The 18,774-nt window shown below is 39.9% G+C and overlaps 1 protein-coding gene and 1 long non-coding RNA gene across 6 annotated transcripts in view; one reads left to right on the top strand and one right to left on the bottom strand.

The window, feature by feature from the left end:
* Positions 1 to 590: 590 nt before the first annotated feature.
* Positions 591 to 18,774, bottom strand: part of vps50 (VPS50 EARP/GARPII complex subunit) — a 128,763-nt gene continuing 110,579 nt past the window's right edge. For both annotated transcript variants that reach the window (XM_086281415.1, XM_086281416.1), the window contains 6 exons: positions 17,145 to 17,293; positions 12,888 to 12,984; positions 12,087 to 12,245; positions 8,817 to 8,938; positions 2,124 to 2,313; positions 591 to 2,015 (listed from right to left, as the gene is read on the bottom strand). In XM_086281415.1, the coding sequence (XP_086137541.1) occupies positions 1,896 to 2,015; positions 2,124 to 2,313; positions 8,817 to 8,938; positions 12,087 to 12,245; positions 12,888 to 12,984; positions 17,145 to 17,293 (837 nt within the window). In that variant the 3' untranslated portion in view covers positions 591 to 1,895. The remainder of the gene's footprint in view (positions 2,016 to 2,123; positions 2,314 to 8,816; positions 8,939 to 12,086; positions 12,246 to 12,887; positions 12,985 to 17,144; positions 17,294 to 18,774) is intronic.
* LOC147304178 (uncharacterized) overlaps positions 7,933 to 18,774 on the top strand; it is a 51,814-nt gene continuing 40,972 nt past the window's right edge. For 2 of the 4 annotated variants that reach the window (XR_015127033.1, XR_015127034.1), the window contains exons 1-2: positions 7,933 to 8,086; positions 8,828 to 8,977. This is a non-coding gene — a long non-coding RNA (uncharacterized LOC147304178). Of the gene's footprint in view, positions 8,087 to 8,827; positions 8,978 to 14,384; positions 14,641 to 18,774 lie in introns of those variants that run through there. The other 2 variants (XR_015127036.1, XR_015127035.1) reach the window with 2 other exon arrangements.

Genomic DNA, 18,774 nt, shown 5'->3' with positions numbered 1-18,774 from the left:
CAATCAGTTTCAGAACTATGCCATGCCTGGAAGACCGCCAGCTTGATGAAGAGTTGCTAAGTGTTCACCTTGTTCACTTGGATGCTGCTTAAGGGCTTCTCTTCTGTATGGACACACACACGCACATCCACCCACAGCATTTAGCTCTGTTAAGAATTAAATGTCTGTACTTTCAGCCTCCAGGTTTCATTATTATTAGAACATTGATGTCTTTTATATCAAAACCCACCACGAACTGATGACAGGCAAAGCAAAAAGTTTGAACTCTAATACAATAGGAAGCAATGACTCATCATTGTTATGGGTAGATCTGCTCAGCCTAATCAGTAGTCTCCCCTGAAAAGGAAGGCTGTGGGCTTGTAACCACACAGGAAACCACATTAATTAGTCTGACAGCGTCCTGCTCCTGGCTGACTAAAACATCATTAGAATGGACAGCAGCACTGCTCAAAGGCAGCACTCATATATTCTGATTAAAGCAACAGTTAATCTACTAAAACTGCTGCGGTACAGAGATTGGAAAGGTTGGGAATTATGAGCATGACACCAAATAGGATGAAACGAGCAGGAAAAACACCACAACTGGCATCGACCTTTAGTGTGTTTATTGCGTTAGAATCATTGTGGTTCAACCTAAAATTCCAACACCGATTAATGATTTTTATTGATTTTTTTAAATTTATTATAGTGCACTTGACCCTTCACATAATATGACAGTTTTAAATATTTGTTTATGCTTCAGGTGATACGTCACAACATACTGAGAGGTGATATATTACAGTACACTTCCAGCAGTTATATCATATAAAAAAAAAACCCCAAATAAGACACGAAGCAAGAAATAAATACAGACATTGCTCAAACATTCACATTTACAGTATTCTTCTTGGAATAGTTGCACACAAAATATATACAAAGGTGAAGCAAAACCTTTGTTTGTTTGTTTTTCTCCAGAGGAAGTTACGGTTACAAACATCTCTGCAAGTCCGTTCAGGTTAAACTATCGGAGCCTATCAAATTTAGATAAAAATGAGCCAAATTCTACTGCTCGTCCAAAAAAAAAAAGAAAAAAAAAAGGATATGACAGATGGCAGATAAATAAATGCAGCTGGTGCAGATATAATCCAATCAAACAAATGCTAACTACAGCAATTTATATTACTTTCAGAATCATCATTCATTTAGATTCATCTAATTCATGGACATAACTAACTAAACGACCAAGCAGAGAATCCAGTCTGACGCAGCAAATACCCCGAAGTGAAATCATCTACAGCGAGCGTATTGCCTGCAATAAGTTACAGTGAACGATTAAGGTCAACAATAACCCAGAACCACTGACTTCAGTTAACACATTCAGACAGTAAAGGCGTTTTAAAATGTTCTCGTGGGAAAGCGTAACAACATTAAGAGTCCGATTTAGCCACTCACACATGTTCACTGGCTTTTTTTGCGGAGGGTGGAAAGCCACAAGCAGCCGAGTGCTAAACGGACACACCGCATTACACAGTGAGCAGCAGACAAACAAACTCGGGATCTTCAAAGAAACGTAAGCTGTTGTGGTTGCAGAAAAACGTCATGTTGTAAGAAAACATGAGGGCATGCATTCTGGTCTAGGTTTAGTATTTATGTATATCGGCAAATCAAAAGGTGCGTTCAAGCAAGCAGGAGTTAATTATTTTTTACCATATGAAGACTAGATTAGCACATAATTAGCAATTAGCAGATAATGTACAGTATTAGAGCTAGTGCGCAATAGCTCTGCTACTTATTTCCAGCTTGCTAAATGCACCTTTTAGACTTGAAAATGAAGACATTCAACGCTGAGCTACACTCTTGGAGGGTTCATCTCTGTGGGATGGATAGTATGTTTGGGCTTCTCTCTGTGCATTGGTCTATCTCTTGGGTCTGTCAATGTCATCGATGGCTGCCAGAAGTTTCTGGCGAGCCTTTTTGTTTATATGTGAGCCGAGACAAACGTTCACCAAGTTGGCTAGCTGCTTCATGGAGTACTCCTGCAAAGAAACACAACGAGTCGGTCAGAAAAATCAAACACACGGTCTCGCTGTTTTAACAGAAATGGAGTAACTTGCTATAACCACCAGCCTGTGTCACTGTCTCACCCTGTGATTCTTGATGAACTGCTCCATATCATTTTCAGTCAGGTAATAGGCCTTAATGTAGGTTTCAACAAACTCCTTATCAGGGATGGGGCGCAGGTCAGTTAGCTTCTCCAGCTTCATCAGGAACTGCTGAAAATCCAGCTGCATCAGGGCCCGGCCCTCATTGCTGCATTTCTTTACATTAGCGTAGCTACAGAGGAGGACAGAGGAGCAGACGGAGAAGGACATTAGCATTGCCCTGAGTGCTCAGGTAGAGGTAAGTAACGACTGAAACACAAGTAAATTCTGGAAGTCAATCCCAGTGGTCGCTCGCATGCATGTGACCTAAGGGTTATGTTTAACATCACATATTTTCCACACTTAAATTCTCCAGCCAAATATCACCATGCTCAGACATTCTGCACTTCTTCAGACATCTCCAAGCACAGATCACCAAATGTCAGACAAAATCTGCCTTTCTTAAGTGCTCTGAGTGCATAATGAAGTCACAATGTACCTAGCAAAGTGAAAATGCCCAGTACTCTGTGTGTATATGTGTGTGTGTATATATATATATATATATATATATATATATATTCATTCCATCAGGCTTGCAAGACAGATTTGTAATAAAAAAATATTTCTTTATACCCCTGGGTATATTTCATTTGGAAATTTGTGCTCCAGCTTTTTAAAAAAAAGTCAAATTCTTCGAGGGTATTAAAACTCAAAAAGTCAAAATAAACCCCAGCAGAAAAGTAAATGAAGCTTCTGTAGCTACATGGTAAAGTTTAACATTTTTAATCCGTTTATAAGAAAAGTGTAATATGTTTAATAAAGGGAATAAAACGAGAAAATTTACGGGATTGTAAAAAGTATATAAATTACATCCTTGTACAAATGCATAATGAGTCATTCAGTTTATATGATGGAAGTGTGATTTGTGGTCAGCAGGTTTTGTTGCTACAAGTCAAAACCTCTATGAAAACAACAGTTGCACGATGGAGTGTGTCACAATACTTCAACACTAAAGATTTTTATTTATATTAAGCGAGAAAATAAATTATAAAAAGACACAATGATAACACTGTAAATATCTTTGCAAACTTTTGCACAGTAATGGTTTCAGAGAAGCCATCTCTCTACTCCAGTGTTTAAAGTGTGCAGTCCAATTGCCAAAAAAGGGAAACGGAATACAAAATGACAAAATCATTACTACACAGTTACTGTAGTAGTTCTGTGTAGTACTGGACATGAGACATGTTTTGCAATTTTGCCTCTGTGCACCCCCATTTAGGAATTACAGCCTTTTTAAAAAAATAAAATAAAAAAATACATACAGTTCTTAATTTCCAGGAACTTGAAAGTTAGTTTTCAAGTTCTGCTGAGGCCTCTTCCCTCTATTCTATGAAAAATTAGCCCAGGGTGTCAAACATAAGGCCCCGGGGCCAGATTTGGCCTGGCAAAGAGTCCAAATCAGGACCCACTCTATGGTTTTGGGAAGGAGGTCATAATTTTTAGACTATATTTTCTTGCATTTTACAGCTTTTGCTACATTCATACTACATCAAAGTAATTAAGCAACAGAAAAACAATTGGATGACCAAAGTTTCTGTCTTTTTAATATCTACTTTAGAAATTTTAGGGAGGAAATTCAGTAAGAAAAGAAAATTGTTGTGAATTAAAAAACTTTCTCTTTTCTAATTAAAAGACAGTCTGGGCAATCAGCTATCAAAACCTTTTCCGTAATTTTACACATTTATGTCTTTGAATTTAACTCCAAAGAGTGATGCTTTTAAATTTACTATAGCAGCTTTTCTCTATCAAGTAGAAAACCTGAGACGTACAGTTAAAGTTGTGCTTTTCCCCCCCTTATATTAAGATATATCAGGTTTTAAATGTGTAGTTCAACTTCTTTACACTGATAGTAAGGGGAGTTTAAGTTATTACGCCCTAAGGCAACAGTTGTTGTGAATTGGCACCTTATAACTGAAACTAAATTGAACTGAATAACAACAAATTGGGCTGTATTTGAACACATCCCTGAAACTGAAACTGGACAGATAAGATGTGGAGATGTTTCCAAGTGTTTAATTATTTGGCAGCTGGTCACTCTCAACTCTCAATTTGAGATCCGAAGGCCTGGAAGACCACATGAGACAACTACAGCGGATGATCACAGAATTCTTTCCATGGTTAAGAAAAAATGCTTCAAAATATGTAGCAAAGTCAAAAAGGAAATCTCGATGTTTATCGCTGATAAACTCTACAATCAAGAGATGCCATCCTGAATGTAAACACAGAGGTGCTGGTACAAAGTCTTGGTGACACTAAAGAGCAGGAAGTCCAGATCATATTTTACCAGAAAACACGTACAAGAGCCTGAAAGGTTCTGGCAAAAAATCTTTTGGCAGATGAAAAAAAATCAACTTGTACTAGAATGATGGGACGAGAAAAATATGAAGGAGGAAAGAAACAACTCAAGATCTGAAGCTTATCACATCATCTGTCAAACATGGTGGAGGCACGTTATGGCACAGGTGTGCGTGGCTGGGACCACGTCAATGCTAGCGCTGCACGATTATGGCTAAAATGACAATCCCGATTATTCTGATCAATGCTGACATCACAACCATTCATTATTTTCCTCCAAATGTAAAAAAAATTGCAGTAAAATAAAATTAGTACTTATTCACATAAATTCGGTAAATCTCTCAGAAAAATACCAAATATTAACTCCAAATTAAACAAACAGGGTGTTGCTTTCACTTTTAAATGGTGCTTAATTCCTGTTAATTAACTGAGATGATATTCTCTTACCAAAGTGTCATATAGTAAGTCTGATCTTGTGACAATCCAAGTCACATCATCTTAAATTCAATGGTTTTATTTGGTGTGATTTTACTGCAGAATATGCTGTTGTCTTATTAAAATACTTACTATACTACTTAATATTAGTAATAATTCTTATTTACTTATTTACGTAGGATTACTTCGATATTTTGCTTTATATTTGTGGATTTGGATGAATATATTTAGTGTATATATTTAATTCTGGAATCAAGTTTGACCGAAACCTGTTTAGAGTTCCAGCTGTTACACACGTGTGTTTTTACAGCATTTTCTTGTATGTGTATTTAAGGGTGTTTGCATTCGGGCTCTTTTTTATTTCCCTTCAGTATTACACTAAATCGGGTTGTTCCACACGGCCTGTGGTGTTGGTACATGTGTGTGGGCCAGAGTACACATGCATTTCATTGTGTGTGTCTGCTTGTGTTCCATGTGTTTGGCAGCGAGCACTGTTGCGCACTGGCAGGTCGGACTGTGACATCTCCAGTACATTAACACTCCACACAACACATCTGCACTTTGCAAACTCTCCCCGTCTCACACTTCAGCTTTTCTCTCTCTCGTTTCCATTTTCTCCCCTCACCTTCCCCGTCTCTCTCTCTCTCATCATCATTGTCGTTCTCCCTCTCTTGTTCATGTCAAAGCTGCCAGAGTTTTTGGTGGCGAGTGTTTGAGCTGTGGCTCAGAATGCTAACGGAGCGGTTTTTGCGAGTCTCTGAGGAGACAAGGACAAGCGCTGGACAGAGAAAATTAATAACAGACTAGGGCGGTCGGAGTACAAACAAATAAATATGACCGCTCTATCTCGTTGTGCCAGAGGGTTGGGAGATGTGTGTTTGGAGGGTGTACTGGGAGAACCAGGCAGGCGGTCAGCAACAGCAGCTTAAATTTGCCAAGCATTGCAGTCGTAATGGGCCATTTGCTCATTGGAAAGGGTTCAAAAGTTCTCTTACGCAACAAGAGGAAGAGCGCTCAGCAAACGTGTAGGGAAGTAAACATGTTCCCTTCTCTTTGTGTTTGAGGCCGAGGCATCCACCTATGCCTCGCAGTCGATGTTCTCCCTCTTATTTAAAACGCTTGGAAAGAACAAAGCCACTTAGAGCAAGGACTTGTTTTCAGCCCGAACTGCGTTCCCTGGCTTCAACACGGTTCAGCGTAACCTGCTTTGAATTTGTAACCTGGGATAACTTTGACGTCAGTCGCAGTCCTTTCATATTTCCGATAAAATGTGTGGAACTTCACGATGATTGTCAGCTGCTTATTTCTCGCTTCGTCACCGTCCAGTCGGCGTGACTCGATGCTGCTGTGCACCCAATCTGTCCGATCAGAGGGATTTATCGCACCATCCATCTAAAAACATACTTCACACATATGCTCCGCGCATGAGCCTGAGAAAAGCGACAGTGGAGGTGCTGAGAAAAAACAAAAACAAAAAACCCAAAACCCTGACAATCTGTCACCTATCACAACCTATATCGCTCCCTTGCAAGGGCAAAAGTGGTAAAACGCATTACAAGAGATGTGTCAAGAGCATTCTGCGGTTTGTGTGAGTGGCCTGTGTCAGGTAATCCCCTGATGGGTATTTGGTGAGGCTGCAGAGATGCGACTGCCAACATGAATAGAGGAGGCGATGGCAGCGTCGTCGAGTGGTTTTTCTCAGGGAATATCTCAGAAGGAACCAGACACAGTTTTATGGACGGCAGGTCAATTTCTCTGCTCTTCCCGCTGCTTTCACAACACGCTTTGGGAAGAATTTTCGTTTTAAATTTATGATATGCAGATGTTTAAACTGGGGAGCAAACACAGAGAGAAATAAATAAAGAAAGAGTCATTCTTTTGAGAAGTGTGAGCCTCAAATCATTGAGGCAATAGCTCAGCTCATAACACAAATTGAGTGGCACTATTAATGACTGTAACCTGAGAGTAAAAAGATCCGTTTTAAGCAGAAAAGACAGTAAAAAGCACCGAGGTTAAAGGAAAACTGTTCCAGATTCAGCGTGACATCTCAAAAGAAATTCCAACAAACCCAAAGATGTTTATACTTGGTTTGCATCCAGAAGGACAAGGTTGTAATAACAGTAAAAAAAGTCAGCAGAGATTGATGAACCTCAGTTTTAACCCTTTAATGCCAAGTGTATCACACACTACGTTGCCAAAGGCATTCACTCTTCTGGGTTCACACACATGAACTTGAATGACATCCCATCCTTTAATCCGTAGGACTTAATATAATGTCAGCCCACCATTTGTTAGCTATAACAGCTTAAACTCTGCTGAGAAGGTTTAGGAGTATTTATGGGAATTTTTCACTACTCTTCCAGAAGCGCATCGGTGAGGTCAGACACTGATGTTGGACGACATGGCTTGGCTCGCAGGCTCCAATCCAACTCATCTTAAAAGTGTTCCCTCAGGTTGAGGTGAGGACTCTGTGCAGGCCAGTCAAGTTCTTCTACACCAAACTCCCTCATCCATGTCTCTTTATGGATCTCGCTTTGTGCACTGGTGCGCAGTCGTGTTGGAGCAGGAAGGGGTCGTAAACAAACTGTTCCCACAAAGTTGGGAGCATAAAATTGTCCAAAATATCTTCTTGTGCTGAAGCATTAAGAGTTCCTTTCACTGGAACTAAGGGGCCGAGCCCAACTCCTGAAAAACAACCCCACACCATAATCCCCCCTCCACCAAACTTGACGCTTGGCACAATGCAATCAGACAAGTACTGTTCTCGTGGCAACCACCAAACCCAGACCCGTCCATTGGATTGTCAGACAGAGAAGCATAAGATATGTGTTTTATTGTCAACGGTTGCCTGTAGTGCACAAACTAATGAAAACTAATGAGAAAAATTGGGGCATGGATGGATGACGAATGCTTCAGTGTTTTTTTCTAAATGCAGTGGTTTAAAAGCAGAACTGTGTGGTACCTAGCCTGGTTACACAACTCATACAAATAGTTCAAAAGTCTAACACGAAGATTGAGCAATCTGAACATTTTGCTTTACACTTCTTTCCTCCTTGTAGTTCAGTAGCATACAGCATTTACTTCGACTGCTTTGCATTCACCTGTATATCCTAAAGAAGTCTTTCATACCCGGATTTTTCCTGGCTTTAGGAAAGGCATGATGCGGATCGTAGGAGGTGGGTGGATACACATCTAAGCACAACGGGTTCATTTAAAGTTCAGGTATTGATTCTGCCTGATCCTTATTTCACGGAAATTTGTGCTGCTTTGCTCATATTTCGAAATATTTGATGAACAAAGATGCATCTTACTTAAAACTGTTTTCATTAAAATGACTTTCCTTTAACCGAGGTTTTATTGTAGGTGTTTTATTCACTGATTTTAAGATGTATTTCTTAATTACAGTTTTTCCACAGTTTTAGTGGACTCAGTATCTGTTTGGTATGGTATGATATTTGTGCAGAGAGACAAAAAAAAGCCCAATTTCTCTCGGGCAGATGGCAGCCCGACTCAAACTGGGATGTGCACTTGTTTCAGTAGATTTGAGGAGATGGTTGCTGCCAGTGGCAAACAGCCTGTAGTGCTTTTTGCTGGAGGGAATAGCGAGTCTTCGTATGAATCTCTTGCTCATGTTAAAGTAGAGAAACTGAGTGACAGACTTCTCTAAACTGTCGCTGCCACTGTTATAGGTTATTTTTTCTGTGAGCAGCCCATAGCAGTATGATAATAGACAACAGCCTTTTCATAAAGCAGCAAATGACTCACAGACAGACACCAAGTGTGTGACGCACGGCTTTGAGTCGGTGCTCCATGCAGATGGTGGAGGGGGGAAACATTATGTACAAAAACAGCTTGCCTTTTTTATATTTAAGGTTTAACAATAACTCACTGCATACACTTTCTTACCCCTCAACAAGAGTCCTGTTGGCCAAACGGATGCAGTGTTCCCAGAGGACGTTGGACACAGGCAGGGGGATGCGCACATGTCTGGAAACTTCACCCAGCCGCTTGTTAAATTGCTCAAACTCCTGATGAGGCGGGGAGAAAGAAAAGGTGAACACATTCCCGTGAGTACAACACGATGCAGCAGAAAAACAAATCGCTGGTCTTTTACCAAAAAAAAGTATATGTGGTCAGGAAAATATTTTATACAATTGGTCATATTTCGCTAAAAAGTACCATAACTTTCATATCAACATATAAACAACATGCGGCTCATTAAAAAAAGCATTTTAATTAACAGATTCCTATATTTCTATATTACTACAGCTACAATTAGGTCTAAACACAAAAATCTCAATATGGACACTACATTATTCAGCCAAACGCTTCCACCTAACCATCACAGATTAGCCAGAAAAAGAAAATAACGTCTTAATATGGATTATGCAGAATTTTAGGTCTCTACTGTTTCTACAATAAACACAAACAAAACTGAAGAGATGAAAGTTTTAGACATTTTTCTTGCATTCTTGTTCTTCTATTGTGCATCTACTTGTGCATTTCAAAAATCCATCATACATTTTGAATATAAAATAAACAGAAGCTTGCCCTTTCTAAAAAAGATGACTTGGATTTGGTATCACACTGAAGTTGGATGAAAGTATGTTTCTTTTTCATATTTAAGCTTTAACGTGTGTGAAACTATTCACCTGATTTAGACTGTTAAAGGATATGATGCAGCTTGTTTTTTAATAAGCTAAATATTTGTCCCCTACCTGCAAACTTTGGTTTCTAGAAACCTCCAAATCTGCTGTCAGAGATCAGACTTACAAATAATTACGGGACTTCCAAGTATCTGTCCTTCTATGTTAACTTGATCTGCATGCACTCCAGAGAGCATAATACCAAAAACTTTGAAGGGCCTCGCTCAACTAGTTTTCCAGATAGTAGATTTCTGAAATGGCCCCTCAACACAATGACACGAGAAAAAAAAGCGTCACTATCTTTATCCCTTAAAATGACCTGATGAACTGAGATGTAATGACCTTGTTGGATTCTAACTGGAAGACGTAAACAAAACAAAAAGTTGTCATGAACAACACTTTAAGGATTTCCTTTGATTCTCTCTTACACGCTGCCTCAAGAAACAGCATTTGGGTTTTCCTTTAAACCATTTAGCTTAAATTATACATCCAAAATAGTGATTATAAGTAAATCAGATCAATCTCGGCTAAATTATTGTTTTTTTCCACCAGTGTAAGCAGCCGGCAGGATGTGTGGGTTACTTTCCTGAAACTCTAACAGAGCTAAGTAATAATTCTGCCGTCTGCACTGATGGAAGCAAAGCATGCTGACGTACAGTAGTGAAGAGCGCGGGGGCTGCATGTATGAAGCTGTTGAGCCACAAATCATGCGCAAAAACAAATCATTTGGGCGCCGGTGAATACTGTACTCCGGTCTGACAGCATCCCAAGGTGAATACAAGCTACATCTAAAATCTAAATCTAAATCTAAAATGTTATTCTGATTCATTTTCTGTTACTGCCTTCCAAAAACAAACTGCAGTACCTAGGTAAGTATGTAAATATGACACATGCAGATTAAGATTGTAAATAAATTCATAAAATATGCAAGTATTAAATTACATTTTTAAATTGCATCATTATAGAAAAAAAATTAACGTGAACCTTAATGCATGTTCCCATTCATTTTACACCCTGAAATGAAATGTTACTCATTCACAGCCTCACAATAGACTCTGACTCAAGCATTTTGTCAATGAAGTCATTCTGAGGCTTCGGCATGTCTTTGCCACTTTATATGCAAATGAGCGCCATTGTTGAATGAATAAAATATTGCTGTGTGCGCGCTACAACAAAACTCAGCACCACTTATTTCAATCACGTAACACACCCCGCATGCATTATGACCGTCTTGACACGATGACGGGGGAGGCTATTAGCACCTGATGGAAAACTACACGCGTATACGATGTCTGTCCACGTCTGTCCGAGTCACTAAGCAGTTCAGCCATCAGCCATCTGTTATGTATGATTTTGCCTCTGCTTGATGCTGCTCTGTTTATGGCTCCGCACCGCAGCGAGCCCCTCGCACCTTTCTTTCTCTTAGTGTCAGAAGCAGGAAAAATGTGTCCTTTACCCCGCCATGCAAGTTTATAAAAGAATAAGTAGCCAGCATGAATAAAGACACACATTTAGAAGAAACTTTCTCATTCTAAAAATACTTCTGGGAGCAGTGAGCTCAGATGTCTTTAACAAAGCAGAAAACTTCAGGAGAGATCTGCATTTGGCTCTTAACAGCTCACCCATATAATAAATTATTCACCCCCATCCCAAATAATTGATATTAAAGGTCCCTGAATGAACTTTGAGTCAAGGAGGAGAACAATGACCTTCACAGTTTCAGACTTTAAAAGAATAAGAGCTAATGCTTAGTGTACTGATGGCAGAAGGATAACACTTTTTTTTTTTATGAGTGCAACAAAGACACAATGTGTGGAGGGGGAGGGATGCCTGCTAGATAAAGGTAAATCTAATACAGCTGCTTTGTGTTCTATTTTTGTGTAGCGTGGATATTGCGTGACACTGAGAGGACACGGTATCTGTTTGGGAAAAGTAATAAGCACTGAGATCTTTGTGGACTTTTCTTTGCTATAAAATGCACAAAAAAGGAATAAAGGGTTTTAAAAAGGGCACCAAGTAGTCTCAGAATCATTTATATTCACCTTGCTAAGTCAAGGGTCTTAAAGATATGAATGATGCAGAAACCCTAATGAGGTATTTGCATGAGATCTTTATGAAATGTGAGTAAAAGCTGCTTCAACATTTAAGCGTTAATATGTGCATAACCCTTAATTGGATTTAGACTGTTTTAAAGAATATGATGCAGGTTGTTTATGAGAGGCTCTAAACAAAATCTCAGTCCCCTACCTGCAACACTGTGGTTTCTACAGGAGCTTCAAATCTGCTGTCCAAATATTTTAGGGACTTCAAGCATCCATCAGTCTATGTTAATGTGAGCTACACTCATAAAGCCATCATACCAAAAGCTTTAAAGGACCTAGCTCAAGTAGTTTTCCAAACAGTGGAATTTTGAAGTGATGGTCAGGTGGGAAGTTTTTGTATGCTTAATAACTTTAGCTGGTTTTTGTCGGTAGTGGGTCAAAAATAGGCTACAGTAACATCAGCATTCGCTTTTCTTATTCGTCGTTACCTTTAACAAGACATCCACATATACATTGTGCTGGGACATTATCTCCCTAATGTCCCATTTAACTCCGGCCATCATGAGCAACATTTGTTCATAGTCGATGGCCTTGGCCGCCACGATCCAGTAAATTGGTTTCCGCAGTTCGCTGGCTGTAGACACCGTCTGAGTGCAGGAAGGAAGGATACATATATGAGAGTTAGTGGATCATTATAGTCAACATATGGATAAGGTATTTTTCAACTGCCTGCTATTCTGCAGGAAGAACAATGTTAAAGTTTCCAATGAGCGAAATCAGGACATGACATTCACTTGATGTTTTGGGTCAAACAGACCCGTCTCTTCATCTGAATTTCAAATGTCAAAGAGACAAAAAAAAGAAAAAGAAGCAAAGTTATCCATGTGGGTTTGAGTTGTTTTCATTTGTTTTTAAAGAAAACAAAAGGGCACAATTACAATTAAGCAAGTGGAGTGCAGGTGGGAGGGGGAGCACATCCACAACAGTCACACAGCATATTTCACATTGTGCCTTAAATATTAACAGTGAAATCCAAAAGGAAAACACATCCTATAAACCACATATTTAAGTGCATGTGTGGAGAAAATCAATTACAAATAACAAAAAATAACATAATCTCAGCCTTACAAGAGGTTAAAATAAAATAAAAGACAAACGGTTTTCTACAGCTGGAGACGATGTCTGAAATAACCTGACAGCTGTAGCTGACAGTGATGACATGATCAGTTACTGTAATAATTGAGGCCTGTGCCCTCAGAGGAGGCATAACTGTATAAACCAAACAATACCTGGGAATAAAACTGCTGCAGGAAGGGCTTCTTGGCTGCAGGCATCATCGCGTCCAAGTGGGACTGCAAGGACTCAAACTGCTCTGCCAGAAACACACTGACACAACCAAAGAGAAACAGCCTTTAAATTCTGCCCATATGCTCTGAATCATTCTGCTTGTGACACATAAGAAAAGGCAATTACGATGTGTTGTTTTTGTGTTATTAAAGAGTGACAGATCTATTTACAAAAGCTCGTATTACTATTACAAAGTGGAGTAACTGACCATTAGAGAGAACATCACCTTAAATCTCTGTTACTCTTGAACAACAGTAAAACATCTCAAATGGAATAAGAAGTTTTTTTTTTACTTTTTTGTCTCCCTTGATTCTTCTGATCCATTAATTAGATCAAGATTTTAGTCATATGTGCTTAAACCTGAGTTTCCAGCATTTCCTGCTGTTCAATCTCATTTCTTCCCTTGTTGGTCACGTTTTGATGAAATAAACATCAAATTCATCCATCCATTCGCTTCCGCTTATCCTTTTCAGGGTCGCGGGGGCCGCTGGAGCCTATCCCAGCTGTCATAGGGCGAGAGGCAGGGTAATCAAATTTGATTATTATAATGTAAATTATGGAGTCAGCTGTAATTTTGCTGTAAAAACTTGTCTGACTTCCAAACCTTTAAGTCTCACCTCCCAAAGCAAAGTATTTTCACGTCCGACAAATCAAGCAGCACTTCTATTTGTTTTTTGGGTTTTTTGACAAGGATTGGATTTCAATTATCCTTGAAAAAACACTCAGACCAAAAGAGGTAGCAGAGAGAAATACAGGACAGAAAGAAGAAGAAGAAAAAAACAATCAATGCGTTCAGAACTAATACCCCCCCCCCCTTCCACTCTGTATCCAGCACTGACTAAATAAAGACCTCTTGACTCAGGCTGATCGATGGCTCTGAAGTGTTACAGTGCATGAAATAAAAAGTGAGTGAACATGTTTACGTGGGCTGAAGTTCAGAGTTGAGTCCTGACTTTAACAAGGATCATTAATTAAAGAACAACAGGTCTCCGCAGAGCTCTTAAATACAGCAGGAAAAAAGAGAGAATAAAACAGGAGAAATCGACTTAATCAGACTAAGACACCAGTCCCAGGTGGGACCTCCACATTCTTTTGCTGCCTCTTGAACCTCCGTTTGGGTGTGAATGCACACACCAATGAAGTGAAAAAAAAAGAAGCTGTCCTTAAACCTGCAGACGCCCCTCACTGCAAGCTAAAGGTAACCTGTCGTTAGCTGATAAATTGGGGTTTTGGAGAAAGATCAGAGAACTAAAAGTCTGAGGCCACAGAAGTGACAGTCACTAAATTTACATTCCATTCCGCTACATCCCAAAGGTGCTCTATTGGATTGAGATCAGGTGGCCATTTGAGTACAGTAAACTCCTTCTCGTTTAACATTTGTGTGTTCAGAGATGCTATTCTTCTTCTCATTATTTCATTTACCGTTGCCTTCCTATCAGGTTGAAGCAGTCTGGCCATCCTCCTCTGACCTATGACATCAACAAGGCATTTTCACCCAGAGAACTGCCGCTCACTGGATATTTTTCCTCCAGACTGTCTCTGTAAACCCCAGAGATGATGGTGTGGGAAAATCCCAGCAGATCAGCAGTTTGTGAAATACTCAGAGCAGCCAGTCCGTCACATACTAAGTCACTTGCATGGTATGATGCATTGTGTAATCAGCAGATTCGATATTTGTATTAAAAAGCTGTTAAATAGGTGTACCTTAAAAGGGGTCAGTGAGTGCATCTGTGTCATTATTCTTCTAATAGACTCTTGCGGCTATAAATTGAATTTTCTTTTAGATAGGGCGCTTAGGAAAAAAAGATAAATTGCATTCAATTTGCCTATTATTAACATCTAAACCCAAACAGAAACCTTTATTTTAAAGCATAATTTAATGTTAATAAATTCACACTAGTTTGGACACTGTATAAAAACAGAATGCATTGATTTGCAAATCCCATAAACCCACATTTTATCAACAACAAAACACAGAAAATATATCAAATGCTTAAAGTGACAAAATGCACCATTTAAAAAAAAAATATTAGCTTGTCTTGAATTCGATGCGAGCAGCACTTCTCAAAAAAAGCTGGGATAGAGGCCACGTTTACCACCGTGTAGCATCCCTTCTTTTAAAAATAGTCGTCATCAAAAACATCTGGAATCTGATGAGAGCAGCTGCTGGACTTTTAGGAGAGGAATGTTGTTCCAGTCTTGTTTGGTAAGATTCAAAATACTCAAAACTCCTGGGTCTATACCGTATTTTTTGACATATGACGCTCCAAATGTTTTCAGTTTGTGAACGGTCTGGACTGCAGGCAGGCCACCTCACTCCCCACTCTTCTACTATGAAGTCCTGCTGTTAGAATAACTGCAGTATGCAGCTATTACTGAAATACACATGATTTCCGAGCTCATCTGGACGGGAGCATATGTTGTTTTAAAGCTTGTATGTATATCTTTCAGCACTGATGGTGCATTTCCAGATGTGCAAGATGCCGATTCCATACGTGCAGATACACCCCAATACTATCAGACGCCCAGGCTTAAAGTGAGCACTGATAAGAAGCCAGATGGTCCCTCCTCTCTTTAGTCCTTACGATGTACCATCCATGTTTTCCTAAAAGAATTTCAAGTTTCAACTCATCTGAGCCCAGAACAGTTTTCCACTTTGCCTCAGTCTATTTTAAATCATCTTAGCCCAAAGAAAACAGGATTTCTCCAAATGCTCTGAATCTTTTATTGATATTATCTACTGCTGATCTTTAAGTCTTCATAATTTTACATCAAGGAAAGTGAATCTAAAACTGTTCTACAAGGCTTTTTTGCAATATTGGTGAACCTCTGCCAATTTTTATTCTTGGCATCTCAGAGACGTTCCCTATATACCATCATGTTACGGACCTGTTGCCAAATAAGCTGCAAAATGTTCCTCCAACTCTTTCTTTTTAGTACCACGCTGTTAAGAAGTGTAGCTGCTTTGTGGGTTGGTGAGATTTGCAAATCACTGCATTCTGTTTTTACTTACGTTTTAAACACCGGCCCAACTTTTTTTGGATGGGTGCGTAAAAGTACCAGAGAGAAGATATTTTTTTGTGTCCGTTGTTTTCATAGAGCAATGAAGATCGCATTAAGGTGAGCAGGAACAGCTTGTGTTTACCTCAGCAACATAATCATGTGCTGTGGAGGGAATAAGAAGAAGAAAGCACACACTGCACTTCAGAGTCACGCTTGTATAGATGCAACACCTGACCAGCAGCATAGAGAATGAACAACCGATGGTCAGTTTGCTGAGCTTTTGTCTTTGATTCTTCTCACACATGATTGCTGTGTCCACTTTCTTTTCTCTCCCAGAGATTTTGTTTGAAATGGGACAGGCTGAGGATGCTAAAAACACACACAAACTGTGAGCTGTCTTTTCTAAAAACACTATTTTTAGATCAAAAGCATAAAAAATAAAACCCGACCACCAACGCCCTCAACAATTTCTCGCAGTTTTGCACAGAATAAGTCTGCTTTGGTCCTTTAAACTTTACCTACACTAAACACTTTAGCCGTTTTGCTTTCATTCTTCTTCGGAGCTTGTTGCCTGCCTCCAAAACACGAAACCCTTTTTGTGAGCGAGTGTAAGCCTACTCAGCGTTCTGGCAACAGCGCTGTCAGAGCCTTTGGTTTACAAGACTTTCATTATGAAGCTGTTGTTGTACAGCGCAGACCTCTGAGGGCCCAAGTGCTGTCAGCATTGATGATAAGCTTGACCTAATTATGCACGGGGGCACCAGTGTGTAGTGTGAATGTAACAGAGTAAGACAGAGAGGGAGGGAAAAAACAGAGTAGAGGAGTACAAAAATAAACTGGTTACTGAGTGACTGATTGAGAGAGTTTAAAACATATCAAATTAGAGAAAGGAAATGATTTTGGGGGCGCTAAAATGTGTTGCTGTGTGTGCAGGAACACAACGCAGGCAGGGCTAATCTTTGCCGGCCAGTGTGTGGAAAACTGTGTAATGACATTATTGCCATCCTGACACGAGGCAGTGAGCGAGAAGCGGCCTCTATAACTTGATCAAACAGAGTGCTTTGATGTACATAACTGTCACGTTACATCGCGCTGCCAGGACACACAAGCGATGACATAAAGCACGCACTAATGTCAATGTAATGTAAGGAATACTTTAATGTAGTGTGCAAATGCTTCCAGTGGTGTGTGCTTACAGAGACTCTGTGGCCACCACCCTTTGTGCCAGCCCGTAGAGAGTCCCGCTGTTAGTGAGGACCACCAGCTGGCTGAGATGGGGGCTGGGCACCTTCTCCTTCCTGTCCTCTGCTGGGCCATGCACCCCTGCGTTCTCCCCGACAGCCTCCTGAAAGAAACACAGGTGGACTTTAGAAAACGAACACGAAGGAAACATTGTAATATCACTTGAAGCAGAGGGAAGCGCAATCATTTCCCTGCTAATCTCTCTCTCAGTGTATGTCGTCCTGCGATCACTTTAACATTTAATCTAACATAAGAGCAGTTCAGATGCATCGTCTAAAGTGCAATCAACTTTGAGGGACCCGGTCACAGCCGAAGCCCACACACAGTAAAGTTCTGCTGACCAAACACTCCTGAAGCGGCAGCATTAATCGTTCTGATACATTCTAACACTCCATTTATCACTCATTTTATCCTTTCAATCGAAAAACTACTGAAAGAGAAATAGAAAGGTTTCAACCCGGCTCTCTTCCAATCAACCACAATAATCAGCATCTGCATAAAAAACAATAAAGTAATGTCTTGGTGGCGTAATGTATTATGTTGGCACACAGAGCTTTGTACTCTGTGACTGCAAAGCCCCCTGAAACAGCTTCTGGCAGATCAATAGCAATCACGCAGGTAATGAACAAATGGGAGCCATTAATGCTGCACCGTATCGTCCACTTACGCACTACCGGCCAGTGCAGTCTGGGTCTAATATCGTGTACGAGCACTCCTATTCCAGAAGAGCGGTGGAAAGCTTTTATAACCGAGGTCCTGCCAAGTATCCAGAGTAGAGACAAACTGTTGTAGCATGAAGATTAATGAGTAAAAGTAAAGCAAATGGTTACATCACTCCTACGTGGTCCAAAAAAAGATGGCAAGAATTCGTGAAATGTCAAATCCTGCCTGATAAAAGACCTTCATGCCACTACTTTATTATCACTGATAACAGATGAAAAACATTCAGTAACAGCAGACAAATAACCATTTCTGAAATGAAAGTGTTTTACACAGAGTGACGTGCTCCGTATTAAAATGCCAGCAGCGGCTAAAACGGGCTACAACAGCTCGGCGTACGCACTGCTGCAAAAATGCACAGAATGCAGCTCTGTGGACAATTTATGACTCAGACAAGCAGGAGCTATGCTGTCTCCCTCAAAGTGATAACTTCAACCTTTACACAACCTCCAACTTATCTCTCCGCATTCAATCAAACGCGCAGTGTTGCCAAAATCATCATCGGTCTGAAATTGACTCGTGGAGATTAACAGTTGATCTATATTATTTTACAGCAGTGGGGATCTAATGGTTTCCCTGCGGAGACTGCAACTCATCGCGGGAGCGGCTCGAAATAAACATGATTGAATTTAATTGAATACTTCTCAGCGCAGATGGTGAAATTAAATAAGCCTTCAGTAACTAGGTAAGGCTAAAGTTACTCATTACGTCTTTGTTAGAGATTAAAAGATCGCATAAAGTTTTCCCTGAATTATTAAACCTGAGCTGAAATTAGACTGCAAACGAAAAAAAATATGACTATTAACATTTTTGTTGTATAATTCACAAACGGCACATTTCCTTTTTCTTCTGTAAGCAACCAAA

The sequence above is a fragment of the Aulonocara sp. 'chitande type north' Nkhata Bay genome, linkage group LG22 (genome assembly GCF_057382095.1).
Source record: "Aulonocara sp. 'chitande type north' Nkhata Bay isolate Kocher_YH1m ecotype deep benthic linkage group LG22, A_spYH_male_GT1.1, whole genome shotgun sequence".
Taxonomy (NCBI): domain Eukaryota; kingdom Metazoa; phylum Chordata; class Actinopteri; order Cichliformes; family Cichlidae; genus Aulonocara; species Aulonocara sp. 'chitande type north' Nkhata Bay.
Note: the sequence above shows the minus strand (reverse complement) of the source record. Positions and strands in the feature narration are given on the sequence as shown.